The sequence below is a fragment of the Euleptes europaea genome, chromosome 10, assembly GCF_029931775.1.
Source record: "Euleptes europaea isolate rEulEur1 chromosome 10, rEulEur1.hap1, whole genome shotgun sequence".
NCBI lineage: Eukaryota > Metazoa > Chordata > Lepidosauria > Squamata > Sphaerodactylidae > Euleptes > Euleptes europaea.
The window spans coordinates 78,476,176-78,492,731 of NC_079321.1; the positions used below are offsets into that span (position 1 = coordinate 78,476,176).

General features: G+C 43.0%; 1 protein-coding gene across 1 annotated transcript in view; it reads left to right on the forward strand.

Annotated features, from left to right (window-relative positions):
• Window positions 1–16,556, forward strand: part of ENPP3 (ectonucleotide pyrophosphatase/phosphodiesterase 3) — a 94,412-nt gene that overhangs the window by 43,720 nt on the left and 34,136 nt on the right. The window contains exons 14-18 of the mRNA XM_056856232.1: window positions 2,016–2,143; window positions 5,452–5,518; window positions 5,952–6,039; window positions 14,507–14,676; window positions 14,764–14,815. Coding sequence (XP_056712210.1) covers window positions 2,016–2,143; window positions 5,452–5,518; window positions 5,952–6,039; window positions 14,507–14,676; window positions 14,764–14,815 — 505 coding nt within the window. The remainder of the gene's footprint in view (window positions 1–2,015; window positions 2,144–5,451; window positions 5,519–5,951; window positions 6,040–14,506; window positions 14,677–14,763; window positions 14,816–16,556) is intronic.

A 16,556-nucleotide genomic window follows, 5' to 3' on the forward strand; every position in this document is an offset into this window, starting at 1 on the left:
AGATGCATCTGAAGGCTTGTTCCTCAAGCAAATAATGAAATATAGAGCTGAGTGTCATCTGCATGTTGATGACACCCAACCCCAAAGCTCCAGACAATTTCATTCAGCTGCCTCATATAAATATTAAAGAGCTTGGGTGAGAGAACAGAACCCTGTGGCACCTCACAAGATAAATTCCACCCAGCTGATTCTGTACCTCTGGAGGAGACTAAGGTAAAGGTAAAGGTCCCCTGTGCAAGCACCGGGTCATTCCTGACCCATGGGGTGACGTCACATCCCGACGTTTCCAAGGCAGACTTTGTTTGCGGGGTGGTTTGCCAGTGCCTTCCCCAGTCATCTTCCCTTTACCCCCAGCGAGCCGGGTACTCATTTCACCGACCTCGGAAGGATGGAAGGCTGAGTCCACCTTGAGCCGGCTACCTGAAACCAACTTCCGTTGGGATCGAACTCAGGTCGTGAGCAGAGCTTTTGACTGCAGTACTGCAGCTTAACACTCTGCGCCACGGGGCTCCTCTGGAGGAGACTGGTCAAACAGAAAAGAGTGAAACCATTATGGTATAATGTGTATGTTATGTAAAATACTTTACCTGTGCAAATAGTGGAGTCATATTCTCAAAACACAGTGGGACTTGAATATGCACAGTTAAAATGCTAAATGCACCGAGTTGGGACGTCTATGGAAGTCAGCAGATCTTTCTAGTGTTGTTGCATTTTTATACTTCAGGTGAAAGTTGATACAGTAATAACATCACTATATCGAATTTTGTTCAGTTTTCAAAAATCATTTACATTCCCGTCAGAATCTGACCAGAATCTCTCTCATATGCAAGGAGCTCTTACCAGCCCTTCAACACCAACTGTTGCTGTTACAAGTAACAGCACAGCTTTTAAAGGGCTCATGGAAAGAGGATAGCTCAAAAGCTCATGAGAAAAGAGCTCATGGAAAGAGGATAGCCCAAAGAAGGACCTCCCCCTTTCCATTTGCATAAGTGTATTAGATGCTTGCAAAATTAAGACATATACTGGAAGATGAGTTTCTCGACTAGTTCAATAGGTATGCTGATTTTGTGTGTAAGAAAGAAAATATTTTTAAAGAATATTTTTAAAAAGTATTCCATTAAACAGAGCTTCTGCCTATAATGTTGGAGACCTACTAACAGAGTTATGTATATCCTCACTGCCTGACATGTTGTGGTTGGCTCCGCCTCCCAGGGCAGCCATTTGTGGTTGTGCCCATCACCCTGAGTCAGAAATCCAAAGGTGCTCACAGGCTGAAAGGTGTTGGGAATTCCGCCACTATACTGTTTACTTTGTGCAAGGTTTAGTGACATAATTTATTTTGTGGTATGTGCAAGAGTTGCCACGATGTATCTGGCAGCAACTGTAGTCCTATATATTTGTTTGAGCTTCACTGGTGCAAATACTGGTCTGCATCAGCCAAAGTGCATCCTAGACCTGTCAAATGGAACTTAGTTAGTTGATTCTGCTGTTAGCTATGGAAACCAGAACATCTGCTCTCCCTATAAAAAGCAATTGACCTTAGCAGAAAATTTAATAATAAATATTTGTAAAGTGCTTAAAATGGGTAGGCAGTGTACAAAATATGGCAAGCACAGAACCAAAGAGTTTTGTCTGGAAGAAAGGTTCCTAGAGGCTGGTGATCTTCTGGCTGGGGTTAGGCTGAATGTCATATGGTGGCTTTTGCTAATGTCTTCTTTTAGGGAGACATGCACCCAGAAAGTGTGAGGGATACAGAGCCACAAGCCCTTCTTCCTCCACACACTTTACAATGTTTGGTACAATGAGAGGAAGGCTGACTCAGACAGATAAACTGAGTCTGATCTCCAGATACCAAGATAAAATCTCTTCCTGGCTCCTGTACAAGATGTTTGTGCATGTGGTATGAACTACTATCTGAGGGTATTGATATCTCACAGGGCTATAAGATTCTCATGGGATTTCATTGTTGGCATTTGTATTTTGAAAATCTCACAATTTTTCTTTGTCACTTTTAGTGTAAAAAAACAGATCAGCACTTCAAGGCCTATTTGACTCCAAACTTACCGAAAAGGTTTCATTATGTCAACAACATCCGCATTGATAAAGTTCATCTTATGGTGGATCGGCAGTGGTTGGCTGTGAGGTATGGAATTGATGGTGAACGTTTATTTATGATCAGATCTGGCCCTACTAATGAGTTGATATAGGGGTATTACTAAAGCACAGGAAACTGCCAATAATGTATTAAATATGTGATTTATACCACTTGTATCTCAAATGCTCTGAGTGACTTACACAAATATTGACAATTTTACATTAAAAAGACACCCCCTTCCCATTATAGTCTTCCCCATCTTTCTAGGATTCATGCTGGAAAAGAGAAAGTACAACATCCCAGCAGCTCTTCTTCCTCTGGCTGGTGTCTGGGTTCAGAATACTTTCCCCATCAACTCTGCAGACAAAGAGCAATTGACTTTGGTTGTCAAGTTGCTGTTATTGTTCTTAGTATATTCAAAAAGTTCTGTCCTGAAGGGGAGTCATTCTCTGACTAACTGATACTGATCTTCCCATGGTGGTTTGACCACTACGAAGACCTTAAACATCAACATGTATTGGGTCCGCACTGCTTACAGCTTAAAATGTTTGCTTTCCTTCACAGTTCCTTTATTATTACCATTAGCAGGTTCTGAAGTTTTCGTTTCAAACACACTATTTTTGGGACAGTTAAATTGATTAATGTCCCATCAAGATATGAAGTGTGCATGTATGTGCAAGCTAGATTGTGTTTATAGTGCTGATTTTGGAAGCATCCTGTTTTGCATCCATAAAGTTTGTAGTTCTGGACTAATTCATTACTAGAGTTGTGGACTGATTGATGACCCATGGAAGTAAACTCTTCCAGCGGACTGAATTCAGTCCAAGTTCACTAATTTAGCTAGCCTGCACAGATATGCACAGACATGCTTATTTGTTACATGTTCTCTTCTTACTGGAACAGTGAGAAATGCTACTTGGGAAATGCTACAGGGTTAGTGTCCATCAAATGAGGGAGTGCTGGAGGCCTATGTTGGTAGGAAGCAACATAGGCAGTCCCCAAACGTGTTCCATCAGTTCCAGCTAGAAAATTTCTAGAAACTTTCATCTCTTTCTCCTTCTCCCCCTCTCCCCACTGTCTAGTGCTGCTGTCTCTCCAGCTTTGAAAGCTGTCGGCCTGCCTGTGTCTTTCTGCTGCCTCTCACCTCTCTAGGCTCTCATTCAAAAACACAGAGGTCATTTTTGCTTGGTGATTTGCTACACATTCCTGTCTGAGTTGGCCCACCGCCTTTTCGGCATTCCGCACGATTTCCCCGCACCTCCGCAGTCACGTCAAAGCCGGGGCACCTTTGCTTCGGATTTTGAGGGCGCCCTTTCCGTGCCACGTTTTCTCTTTGCCCCGGCCACGCTGTGAAGCAGCCGGACTGGAAATGGTGCAGAATCCCAGCCGTAGTGTTTGCCGATCCTGCCGATCCTTGCTCCCTCTCCCTCGCCCTGGGCTTTCTCCCAGAATGGTCCCATCTAGTAAAGAATGATATCAGGATGTACAATTAGTTTTGGTTATGGGCTGACATATCTACGAGCAAATAGTTGGGCGCATCGCTTCCTGACAGGTGAAGCATTTCATCCCTCTTGAGGCCAACAACAACAACATTACTGAAAAGTGGAATTTGCTTTTTGACACTGATGAAGATGCTACTGAAAATAAGAACATAAGAAAGGCCCTGCTGGATCAGACCAAGGCCCATCAAGTCCAGCAGTCTGTTCACACAGTGGCCAACCAGGTGCCTTTAGGAAGCCACAAACAAGATGACTGCAGCAGCACCATCCTGCCTGTGTTCCACCGCACCCAAAATAATAGGCATGCTCCTCTGATACTAGAGAGAATAGGTACACAGCATGACCAGTATCCATTCTAACTAACAGCCATGAATACCCCTCTCCTCCATGAATATGTCCACTCCCCTCTTAAAGCCCTCCAAGCTGGCAGCCATCACCACATCCTGGGGCAGAGAGTTCCACAATTTAACTACGCGTTGTGTGAAAAAATATTTTCTTTTATCTGTTTTGAATCTCTCGGTCTCCAGCTTTAGCAGATGACCCCGTGTTCTAGTATTATGGGAGAGGGAGAAAAACCTCTCCCTGTCCACTCACTCCAAACCATGCATAATTTTATAGACCTCTATCATGTCTCCCCTTAGCCGCCTTCTTTCCAAGCTAAACAGCCCTAAGCGTCCTAACCGCTCCCCATAGGACAGTTGCTCTAGTCCCTTAATCATTTTGGTTGCTCTTTTCTGCACCTTCTCAAGCTCTGTAATATCCTTTTTTAGGTGTGGTGACCAGAACTGTACACAGTATTCCAAGTGTGGTCTCACCATAGATTTGTACAAGGGCAGTATGATATCAGCAGTTTTATTCTCTATTCCTCGTCTAATTATGGCCAGCATGGAATTTGCCCTTTTTACAGCAGCCGCACACTGGGTTATCTTCATTGAGCTATCCACTACCACCCCAAGATCCCTTTCTTGGTCTGTGTCTGCCAGCACAGATCCCATCAGTGTATATGTGAAGTTGGGATTTTTTGCCCCAATATGCATCACTTTACCCTTGCTCACATTGAATCTCATTTGCCATTTTAATGCCCATTCTTCCAGTACGCAGAGATTCTTCTGGAGCTCTTCACAGCCCAATTTTGTTTTAACCCCCCTAAGTAATTTGGTGTCATCTGCAAACTTGGCTACTTCACTGTTTAACCCCAACTCCAGGTCATTGATGAACAGGTTGAAAAGAACCGGTCCCAACACAGATCCCTGAGGCACCCCACTGCTCACATCCCGCCATTGTGAGAACTGACCATTGATTCCTACTCTCTGCTTCCTATTTTTCAGCCAGCTCTCAATCCATAAGAGGACTTGTCCTCTTATCCCATGACTATGAAGTTTGCTTAGCAGTCTTTGGTGGGGGACTTTGTAAAAAGCTTTTTGGAAATCCAAATACACAATATCCACAGGCTCATTCCTGTCCACATGCTTATTGACGCTTTCAAAAAAACTCTAATAGGTTAGTGAGACAGGACCTACCCTTACAGAAGCAGTCTGGTTCCATCCTGGTTCAAGTGGAGCCCATCCCTTTTGTATAGTCCTGGCTTGTCCTAAAATGTTGCCTAGTTCCTTACAAATCTAAAGCCCTCTTCCCTGCACCACCTTCTCATCCACGCATTGAGACTCACCAACTGTGCCTGCCTAGCTGGTCCTGCACGTGGAACAGGTAGCATTTCTGAGAAAGCTACCTTGAAGGTCCTGGCTTTTAGTCTCCTGCCTAGCAACCTAATAGTTCTCTCTTTGGTTCAGGTCTAATTTGCAGTAATAAATACTCTTGTGGCAAATTATATTCTCATTCATTATGTGTCTATTTTAGGACTAAAGATTATAGATTTTGTGATGGTGGTAACCATGGCTATGACAATGAATTCAAAAGTATGGAGGTAAGAAGTCCCCCCCCCCCATGTATATTACCAAGTTCAATTTAAAGTATGTATATAAGCAAGTACTTCTTATTCTCTATGGCATTGTTTTACTCTGATGCATGCCTGTATGGTTCATATCATAAAGGCCAGGATTTTCATATGCACAACTGAAATTATGGAATGAGTATGCTGTGAAAAGTCTTTTTGAGCAAAAGGAAACAGCTGCGAACTGTTTTTAATAAGAACATATACACAATCAAAGTATGCTTAACTAGACTGTTAACGGGTTATTATTTTTTCTAAAATAAACCAAGTTCTTGTCTCAAAGTTGTAGTAATGAATAGCTCCTACTACACTTGTCATGAGTTAAAATTTTGCTATAATCGTTTTATTTTAAATTAAATTTTAAATGAAAGCCCCTCAATAACACAATTCTGTTATGACTGTCTAGGCCATCTTTGTTGCGCATGGGCCAGGATTTAAAGAAAAAACTGAGGTGCAGCCTTTTGAAAATATTGAGGTTTACAACTTAATGTGTGGTAAGTAGTACGTGTGTTCTGTATCAAGTACTTCCAAATGTTGTCTCCAAGAAAGCAAATTCAGTGACTTGGTTTCCACAAACATGTCAAGCAAATTAAAGATATTATCCAAATTAATGGCATTATGCAAGCATGTATAATAGACTTCACAAAACGACTCTAATCTAGCTTTCCTTCTCTGTGTGTGGACCATGGGCCTGCATTTGCATCCCTCACAGGAAGCAGATCCACTGCTCTGCTTGTTGGATGGGGAAATCTTTGTGGGAATCTTACTGCACTGAGCCTGGAGGTCTCCTTGCACATGCAGTAGCAATCACACAAACAAAGCAGTTCTCCTAGGCTGATACGTGGGATCCAGCAGTCACAAAGTTCACTGATCTTTCCCACATTTACCTCCCCATAGCAGTCTTTTCCAGCCCTAGGAAAGTTTATTCCCAAGGTCTTGGGACCCACATGGGTGCACATGGGCCATGTGGGTTGGGTGGTGCAGTGAGGCAAGGGAAGAGGATGGAATTGCCTTCTCCTCCGAATGTCAGTGGAACTGTGCTGATGGTGATGTCACCCTTTTTGCCTTTTCTGCCAGCAGCTAGGTTCTTACACAGTTCCAAATGAATTTGACCATAAATAAATTTAATTCTATAAATATATGTGTCCTTAAGCAGAATAAGCGAAGTGGTATCTAGAAAAGATGCCAGTGTTTGACTGGAAAATGGTAGCTGCCAATGCCAATAGAAACTTTATATGGCCTGGGGCTGAGCCCTGGCTCAAATTACATATTGGAAAGAACCTGAAATGAATAAATCTTGGATAAATCTTACACAAAAACTCCAACCACCACCCCCAACAGAAAAGAGGAATAATCAAAACATTAATGGACCGTGCAAGACAGATCTGTGAACCACAGTTTCTCAAGGAAGAAATTAATCATCTAAATCACGCACTGCTAGCAAACGGCTATTCCAGAAATGAAATCAGAAGGGCCATTAAACCAAACAAAAATCAGAAAACTCAGAAAAAACAGTCTCCCATAGGAAAGGTATTCTTGCCATTTATTAAAGGAGTCACTGATAGGATGGAGAAACCTTTGAAAAAACATAACCTACAAACAGTGTTTAAACCCACCAAGAAAATACAACAGATGCTACGATCAGCAAAAGACAAAAGAGACCCCCTCACCTCTGCAGAAGTATATCGTATACCTTGCAGCTGTGGACAAGTTTACATCGGGACAACAAAACACAGCATACAAACAAGGATAAAAGAACATGAAAGATACTGCAGACTTGGCCAACCCGAGAAATCAGCAGTGGCTGAACATGGACTGACACAAACAGGACACAGGGTCTTATTCCAAGACACTGAAAGACTGGACAATTCTATCAACTATTTTGTCAGATTGCACAGAGAAGCCATTGAAATTCATAAACATCAGCACAACTTTAACAGAAAAGAAGAGAGTTTAAGAATGAATAAGGCTTGGCTTCCTGTCCTGAAAACCTCCAGACGAACAAAGACTACAGTCCACAATAGCCATGCAGATTAGCTTTGGATTTCACACATTAACAGATCACTTCAGGATACAATGGTTCCATATTAACATACCACACCCTCATTAGCACATTATCTTGATACTTACAGGACAATGATTAGCACATTACCTTTGATATTTTTTTGCAGGACAATGATTCAGCTCAAACCCAACCCCTTTCTGACTATATATTACTTTTCCTACACACTTGACACTGAGAGACACTGTCCTTCAGTGTTACTCCTCTGAAGATGCCTGCCACAGCTGCTGGCAAAACGTCAGGAAAGAAAATACCAAGACCACAGTCACACAGCCCGGATAACCTACAAGAACCAATGAACTCTGACTGTGAAAGCCTTCAACAATAAATCTTGGATGCTTAGTGCTCAATGAGAAACAATTGCTGCCCAGAAATCTTGGGCGCAAGAATTACAAGAGGAATGTCATGTATTGGAGCAGGTCCACATCCTATTAAGTTCTTTTCTAGAGAGGAAATTGGCTGACAGGCAGAACCTTCCTCCCCCTTGGAGGAGGGGCCCTTGGTAATTCCCAACTCCAACCCTGAGGTACCTGAAAAGGGAAAGACTATGGCTACATTTACTTTAACAGGAGGAATCAAGAAGGAGAAAAAAGATGAGAGCCCTGGAGGAGTACAGGCTTCTAATTTGGCAGTATGACTAGAAGAGAATACCAATTGGGGGGGGGGGGCTGCCAAATGGAACTCTAAACACTCTCCTGGAATATAGCTGGTTGGTTCTACTGCCTCTCTGACACTCAGATATCCTTTTCTATCGCAAAAATGATGACATCATTGCTTTACAGGAGACATGGACGGATGCCCCAATTTTCTTGAACAGGGATCATATATTTAGTCTAGGTGTCTCATTGGGGAAAGGGCCAGGGAAATTGAAGGGAGGTCTGGGCATTATGATCTCCACTGCTATGGATGTTAAATTCCCGGAGCTGAGACCACTAAAAAAAAATTGGTGATGGCAGTACTTATGGAATGGAGAACTTATGGGATATTAATTATAAATGTATACCTCCACCTGGAGAAGTGTAAAGCAGAAGTAGAGGGTAACTGGTTGGAATTAGAAAGGTATATATTGGTCCTGTCTCTAGATCATCCAAAGGCTAGAATCTTATTAATGGGTGACTTTAACACCCAGTTGGGGTCGAATGATGCCAGTTTAGAAAAGACATGTAAAACTCAGTTAAAAGATCCTGAGGATGAATTCAGTTGCTATCCTGCAGTAAGAATCTCTAAATATCTAATCATGTGGGATTTTGGCTGGCCAAATTGGCCCTAAAATTTAGCCTTCATATTCTTAATGGCTCCCTGCTAGGCAACCAACCAGGAGAATTTACATTTGTGGCGGGATCAAAATCTAGCACTATTGACTATATTCTAGTCTGTTCCCACTTATTAGGGGGCGTGAAATAATTTAAATATTACCTTAGCTAGAGGGAGATCATCTTCCCCTATTTTTGTATTTAAGTATCCCATCAAAACACACTCATCTTATGCCAGGGAACCCAGTAAATTTAATTCATGGCAATCATACAGAGTGCAGAGTAAGATGGTCAGGCCAGCTTTTTGAGAGACTTAAAAGATTGTTTGGGGAGGCAGGACCTTCAATCGCTATGCAAAGCTTTTCTTAAACCCTCTTTGGTGCATTCCGAAATGTCTATTTATGGAAATGTTTAGTTTATAGATCTTGTTTTCTCTATCTATAAGTAGAGGAAAAAAAACCAGTATTTTCCAAACTGTGGTTTGATAAGGAATGCGTTAAGAAAGCGTTGGAGGTGGTTTATAGGGAGTTCCTGGAAACTCCGGCCCGGCCCATGAAGCTCCGGAGCCCATGCATTAAATTCTGTGATGCACTATAAGAAGAAGTATAAATACTTTGTCTCCCAAAAAAGAAGGGCTTTGTCAGAGACCAATGGTCAATATTGATTAAGGCAGCTAAAAATAAGAATTTGTCACTCTTCTGGCATATGACCTCAAACCATTCCAGGACAGACTACACCCTGTTAGACCTGGTCATTCCTCCCAGTAAACGGGTTGCACATTTTTATATGTTTAATGATCCTTACTCGAAGGACCTCTCGATGGAATTGCCAGATGAGACGCCAGAATGGCCCCGGTCACACAGGCAGAAATCAGATCCCACATAAGATGGCTCAAAAATGGGAAGGCTCTGGGAATGGGTGGATTTCCACCTGAACTCCTTAAAAACGTGAAGACTGGTGCGGCCCTTTCTTGGCAGCCATGTTTACATACATAGACTCCACAGGACATATTCCGAATGACTGGGGTTGTGTGGTGGTAATCCTTTTTTAAAGAAAGGAAATAGGAAGGATCCCAGTAATTATAGACCGATTAGTTTATTAAACATCATTGGGAAGTTGGTTCTTGTAGGTTATCCGGGCTGTGTAACCGTGGTCTTGGAACTTTCTTTCCTGACTTTTCGCCAGCAACTGTGGCAGGCATCTTCAGAGTAGTAACACTGCCACAATTGCTGGCGAAATGTCAGGAAAGAAAATTCCAAGACCACGGTTACACAGCCCGGATAACCTACAAGAACCAATGAACTCTGACCGTGAAAGCCTTTGACAATATCATTGGGAAGATCTACCCTAGACACCTGTTGGAAAAGCTTATGACATGGCTAGATCAGGAAAAGATAATAGTATAAGCTCAAGCAGGGTTCAGAGAAGGCAGAGGCACAATGGAGCACTGTTTAATTCTGCAACATCTGATAAAGAAATAGAGCTCCCAAAGTGCAAAACCTCCCTCTATGCCGCCTTTGTGGACCTCAGAGCTGCCTTCAATTCAATATCTAGGCCCTGCCTTTGGAACAAACATGAAAAATCCTCCATAGATAGGAAGCTTCTTTACCTTATCCAGGCCTTACATAGGCATACGTCAATTAGAATAAGATGCGATAGGAATGGGAGTCTTACAGAACCCATCCCATTGGCTAAAGGTGTTAGACAGTAGGGCTGTTGAATTAAAAAAAATTCGGTATAGTTCGGATTCGGCTGAATTCGGCCCGTTTAGATTCGGGATATGCCAAAGTCCGAACTCCCCTGCTTTGGGTCCGTGCAATTCGGCGGGAATTCAAAGTTCGGGACAAAAATTCGGCCGAATAAAGCCATTAAAAACACAACCGCGCCTTTCCGTGGCTCTGGGGGGGCATTTTTGGGGGTAGAGGTCCCAAACTTTCAGCGGAGCTTCAAAGGACGTTTCTTGAAAGACCCCCCAAGTTTTGTAAAGATTGAATCGTGGGGCTGAAATATGGGCCCCGAAAGGGGTCCCCCACCCTTAATGTGCATGTCTGAGCAGAGCTTGCTGCCCACGCACAAAGCTCCCAGCCCCGACAAACAGCTGAGAAGTTTGCAAAGCATTGCAACACAACTGCAAAGCAACACGACTGCAGAGCAACACAACCTTGTAAGCAACACCTTTGCAACTGTGCAAAGCAACACCTGACACCTGGGAGTTTGCAAACCATGGAAAGGGACAGAGGCAGCTAGCTATGCATAATGAACAGGAGGGGTGGAATTTCCCCTTTTGCATGGGACTCCAAATGCATTCTTTAAGTCACCATTTGAAAACCAGTTTTGAGCAAGCATCCAAATAGACCTAACCGCTCTTATGAATGAGGGAAAACCTGAAGACACACAATTGAAACCCCCCCTCAAACCAGGGAGAGAGAGACTCGAGGGGGAACACACCCCCAGGCAGAACCGGCAAAAGCCCCCTTTGGCTTCCCCCCCACCCACAGAAACTGCTCCCTCCCCACACACACACAGACTCTGCTTCCCCCCCCCCACACACACAGGAGAAAAATTATAGATTAAAGCCCCCAAAGGGGTCTTACTGTGGCTGTCTTCTGTTCCATCAGGAGGGGCTGGGGAGGACTTGTAATCCAAGACGATTCCAATTAGACATGGGACGTTTTGCTCTGGAGATTCATACACGATCAGCTGATCCATTCATCCCAATAGGGGAAAGGGGAAAGCTCATATCTCGGGACCCCCTGACGCAATGTTTACAAAACCTGGGTGGTCTCTTAAGAAGCCTTGTCTGAAGCTCCGCTCAAAGTTTGGGATCTGCATCCCCAAAAATGCGCCCCCTGCAGCCATGGAAAGAGAAAAGGGGGGAGCCAATATTTCTGCCCCCACTGAACCCATCTTTACAAAACTTGGGTGGTATCTTAAGAAGGATTGTCTGAAGTTATGCTGAAAGTTTGGGGGCTGTATCCCCAAAAAAGCGCCACCTGCAGCCACGTAAATGGAAAAGGGGGGAGAGGGAAAAGGGTTGGAGCCCATATCTCGAGACCCCCTGACCCAATGTTTACAAAAATTGGGGGGTATCTTAAGAAGGTTCATCTGAAGCTCCACTGAAAGTTTGGGGTCTGTACCCCCAAAAATGTGCCCCCTGCAGCCATGGAAAGAAAAAAGGGGGGAGCCCATATCTCGGGACCCCCTGACCCAATGTTTACAAAACTTGGGTGGTCTCTTAAGAAGGCTTGTATGAATCTCTGCTGAAAGTTTGGGGTCTGTACCCCAAAAAATACGCCCCCTGCAGCCACAGAAAGAGCGAATGTGCACAAGCACCCTCTCACACACACACACACACAAGGATTTCCCTCTCTCTCTCTCTTCCCCCCCCCCCCCCGGCCGGGCCACACATCAGCTGATTCCTCCAGTACTCAATCCTGACTGATTGGCCAGAAAAAGACCCAGCTTGGCCACCAATTGGCCGGGGAAAGAGAATGCTGCTTACTGACGGCCCCGAATTGGCCGGATTTATTCGTGAACTCCCGAACTTGCTGAATTCAGCTCCCCCGGTTGCCCTCAATTTTTGAGTTCGGTTCGTCCCGAATTAAAAACCACCGAATCAGGGGAAATTCGGCTATTTTTCAGTTCGGGCAGAACCAAATCAACAGCCCTATTAGACAGGGCTGTTTACTTGCCCCTTTACTGTTTTTGTTTTACATCAATAACATTGCGGAATATTTAAGCTCTGAGGACTTGCATCCTTCCAAAATTGTGCAGCATAGTATCCCGCTGTTACTCTACGTGGGCGATGTCGTGATTTTGACTAGAACCCAGGTTGGTATGAAAAGAGCGTTGGTGAGATTGGCTGATTTCTATAAATCTGAATTGCTTATTGTAAATTATAAGAAAACTAAAGTGATAGCCTTCGAGACTCATCAAAGAAGGGGTACCTGGTCAATTGATGGGAATAGTATTGAGCAGGTCAAGTCATTTAAATATCTAGGAGTAACATTCCAGGCGAATGGGCTCCATACAGAACATCATAAACAAGTGGTGTTGACCGTAGAGAGATCCTCCTACAATACATTAAAAACATTTTTAGGACAAAAAGAGCCTTTTATACTCCTGTGGCTCCAAAAAATTTCCAGGCTAAATCAATTAACCAAATGTCATTTGGCACAATCCTGGGCTCAGTTAAATTCAGTTAAATGCCACTGGAGAAGGTACAGTCCAATTTTTTTCAGGTGATTTTACAAGTCCCCCTTCTAGTTTCAACTTCCTGTGTCTGCCTGGAAACGGCATGCTAAAAATTGAGATAAGAATTACCCTAGCCTCAATTTCTCTTTGGTTAAAGGCACATGAGAAATCAAAGGGATTTCTACCACTGCTTAGCTTGGACAATTATAGATCCAGATGGTGGACGCAGTCTATAAAAACAATGGTTTCTCACCTCGATCCCTCTTAGAGCTAAAAAGAGAGCCAGCAAAACTTTTAGTGAGAAAAAGGCTTTTTGATACAGAAAGACAAATGGAGCTCATGAGTTCCCCAGCTTACCTGGCTCCTATTAGAACTCATTTTCATCTAGTTCTAGCTGAATATCTGTCTGTTTTAGAGCTAAGTAAGCAAAGGAGAGCCGTAACCCTGGCGGGAGGATCAACCTTACCTTCAGCAATCCTGGAGGGAAAATATAGGAAGTTATCAAGATCTGAGTGGGGATGCCCTTGCAGGTCAGGAGAAATTGAAAATATAAGCCATGTCTTATTCAGGTGTATCTATTATGAGGGCATTCATCAGAAGTTAATTCTTCCTCTCATTAACACAATGGAATCCAGTCCAGAGGAAGAGAAAATGAAATTCCTCTTATGGGAGGGAGACTCCCAAAGTCTCTTACAGGTAGCCAAACATTGTTCTGCGGCAATTAAAATCTATTTGGAAATGGTCACTAATGTTAATAAGGTTAATTTTAAATGATAAAATTGTATCTCGACTGTTACAAAGAGTTTATTTAACATATAATGGGTTTTATTGATAAGGTTTGTATCTTTGCTGGCTAAGGCCTCTATCTATCTATCTATCTATCTATCTATCTATCTATCTATCTATCTATCTATCTATCTATCCATCTATCCATCTATCCATCTATCCATCTATCCATCTATCCATCCATCCATCCATCCATCCATCCATCTATCCATCTATCCATCTATCCATCTATCCATCTATCCATCTATCTATCCATCTATCCATCTATCCATCTATCCATCCATCCATCCATCCATCCATCCATCCATCCATCCATCCATCCATCTAATGAGAAACAACTAATGAGAGCCAGCATGGTGTAGTGGTTAAGAAGGTTTGGAGTGGTGGAGTCTGATCTGGAGAACCGGGTTTGATTCCCCACTCCTCCACATGAGTGGCGGAGGCTAATCTGGTGAACTGGATTTGTTTCCCCACTCCTACACATGAAGCCAGCTGGGTGACCTTGGGCTAGTCACGCTCTCTCAGCCCCACCTACCTCACAGGGTGTCTGTTGTGGGGAGGGGAAAGGAAGGTGATTATAAGCCGGTTTGAGTCTCCCTTAAGTGGTAGAGAAAGTCAGCATATAAAAACCAACTCTTCTTCTTCTACTACTTTTTTTCTTAACAGATCTTCTTAAAATTAACCCAGCACCAAACAACGGAACACATGGCAGCTTAAACCACCTTCTGAAGTCCCCTTTCTACCACCCCTCTCCAGCAACAGAGCAGTCATCTCCTGACACCTGCTTCTTCAACTCCTTGTCACCTTCAAATACCTCAGGATGTGTCTGTGACTCAGTAAGCCCTGACAAGATTCAGAGTTTTTTTTTGCTTTTAATTTGAACTCTTCTATTTGTGTCTGATAATTTCTCTGATATTTTTCAGATAACAGATTTGGAAACAGTGAATAAAAGATTAAATCTCAGCAATGAAGCAAGTGAGTAGAGGAATTAAAAGAAATAGAGATAAATGTGGTGTTTGTGTATGTACACACACACACACACACATATATATATTAGTTTTCATTGAGGTCAACCATGACATGAAATGCTGCCATGTCTAAACTTACTTTAGATTTATGTCTAAGCAAACCTGAATGGATTTTTTTGTGGTGAGGGGGGAAGGAATTCCAAAGAATTTGTGTGTATTGCTTATATATCCAGTTATAGCACAGCCAGAAGGATCCATCCATCATGCATTAGAGCTCTATTATGACCTCAGATACAGAAGCACAGCAGGAGGGTGTGGGTTTTATAAGAAAGGAGAATATGTAAGAGAAGAGAAGTAACAGACAGAGAAGTGGCTGGCTGAGGACAGATGCCTTTTAAACTCTGCTGGGTATGGTGGATGTAGAAGATAGCATGCACCCCTTATGAAGCTTAATTTCCCTATATACCTTTTCCCCTCTTAATAGGGGTGAAGAAGACAGTGTAGTTATTGCAGACATCATATGGGTAAGCTAAGAAAGGCACGTTGTTAGGTAGAAAAACAGCATCATGCATTCTTTACCACTTTCCCACTGGATCTAAAACACTAGTATTCATCAGACGGGTAACAGCTCATAAAAAGGCCGTGCCTGCACTTATAGAAGATTTGCATGCATCCATCACTATAGTTTTCTGAGTTTTGTCTTGAGGGTTTATTAAAAAATCTAGGGGGAGGAAGAGGAGATGGAGAATGAGGGAGAATAATGGCATATATCATAAAAAGTAGGTTTCAAGTTGCAGATGTTTCTCAGTGGTGAAGGCTACAGTTCTAAAACACCATGAAATTAAGGGAAAGGCACCTACTTTTTTATATTCGCAGGGAAATAAATGGAAATTCAAAGACTTATAGCTTCTTCCTGTCTTACATTCATATTTCTCTATGCATCTGCTAAGTAGTTTCTATGAAAACCATCACTGGAATAGTCCTGTGAATGCCTAAACCCAGAGTCATGGTAAAGGATGGCATTGCCTAATGGAAGCGGAAAGAATGCAGCACGATCAAGTAGCCTATCAACTGTCTGCTTCCAACCTCTTGATAGCGGACACTTTAAGTTTCTTTAATGTGTTTTAATAGAGTTGCCAGGCATGACTTGCAACCAACAGGAGACTAGAGGACTACATGGGGCAGTGATAAAACCATAAAGGTTCTGGTGATTCCTAGAGAAGACTGATGTCACTCCCAGGATTTCCCTGGTAGTAACATCATGATCTCAGCCTGATGGCCATTTTTTTTAAACCTTCCATGCCACTGCAGGCAGTGGCAGAAAATGAGAGGTGGGGACAGGGTCTGGCAACCCTATATTGTTATCATATAGAATACAATGCAGGCCAAAAATTCAACTTTGTTACCCAAATAATAATTGTTGCAGCCCACCCACACTGGGGGGTTTAGACCAGGGGTCCCCAAAGTGGTGTTCATGGGCACCGTGGCACCAACAGAAACCTTTCCTGGTGCCCGCCATGTGTTTTTAGAAAGCAAGTGAGGCCAGGTGGCGTTCATTCCCAGCTGGGCTCCTGATTGACCACCGGAGATTGCCTGTGCAGATTTTTTTAAAAACACTGCTTTGATGGCAGTTGCCACTACGGGGTTACTTTTATTCTCCCTCTTACTCCTGAGTCCCAGTGTATTTTTAAAAAATGACTCCTCCTGTCCCCTGCACTTGGGCTTCTTCTGTGTGTGTGTGTGTGTGT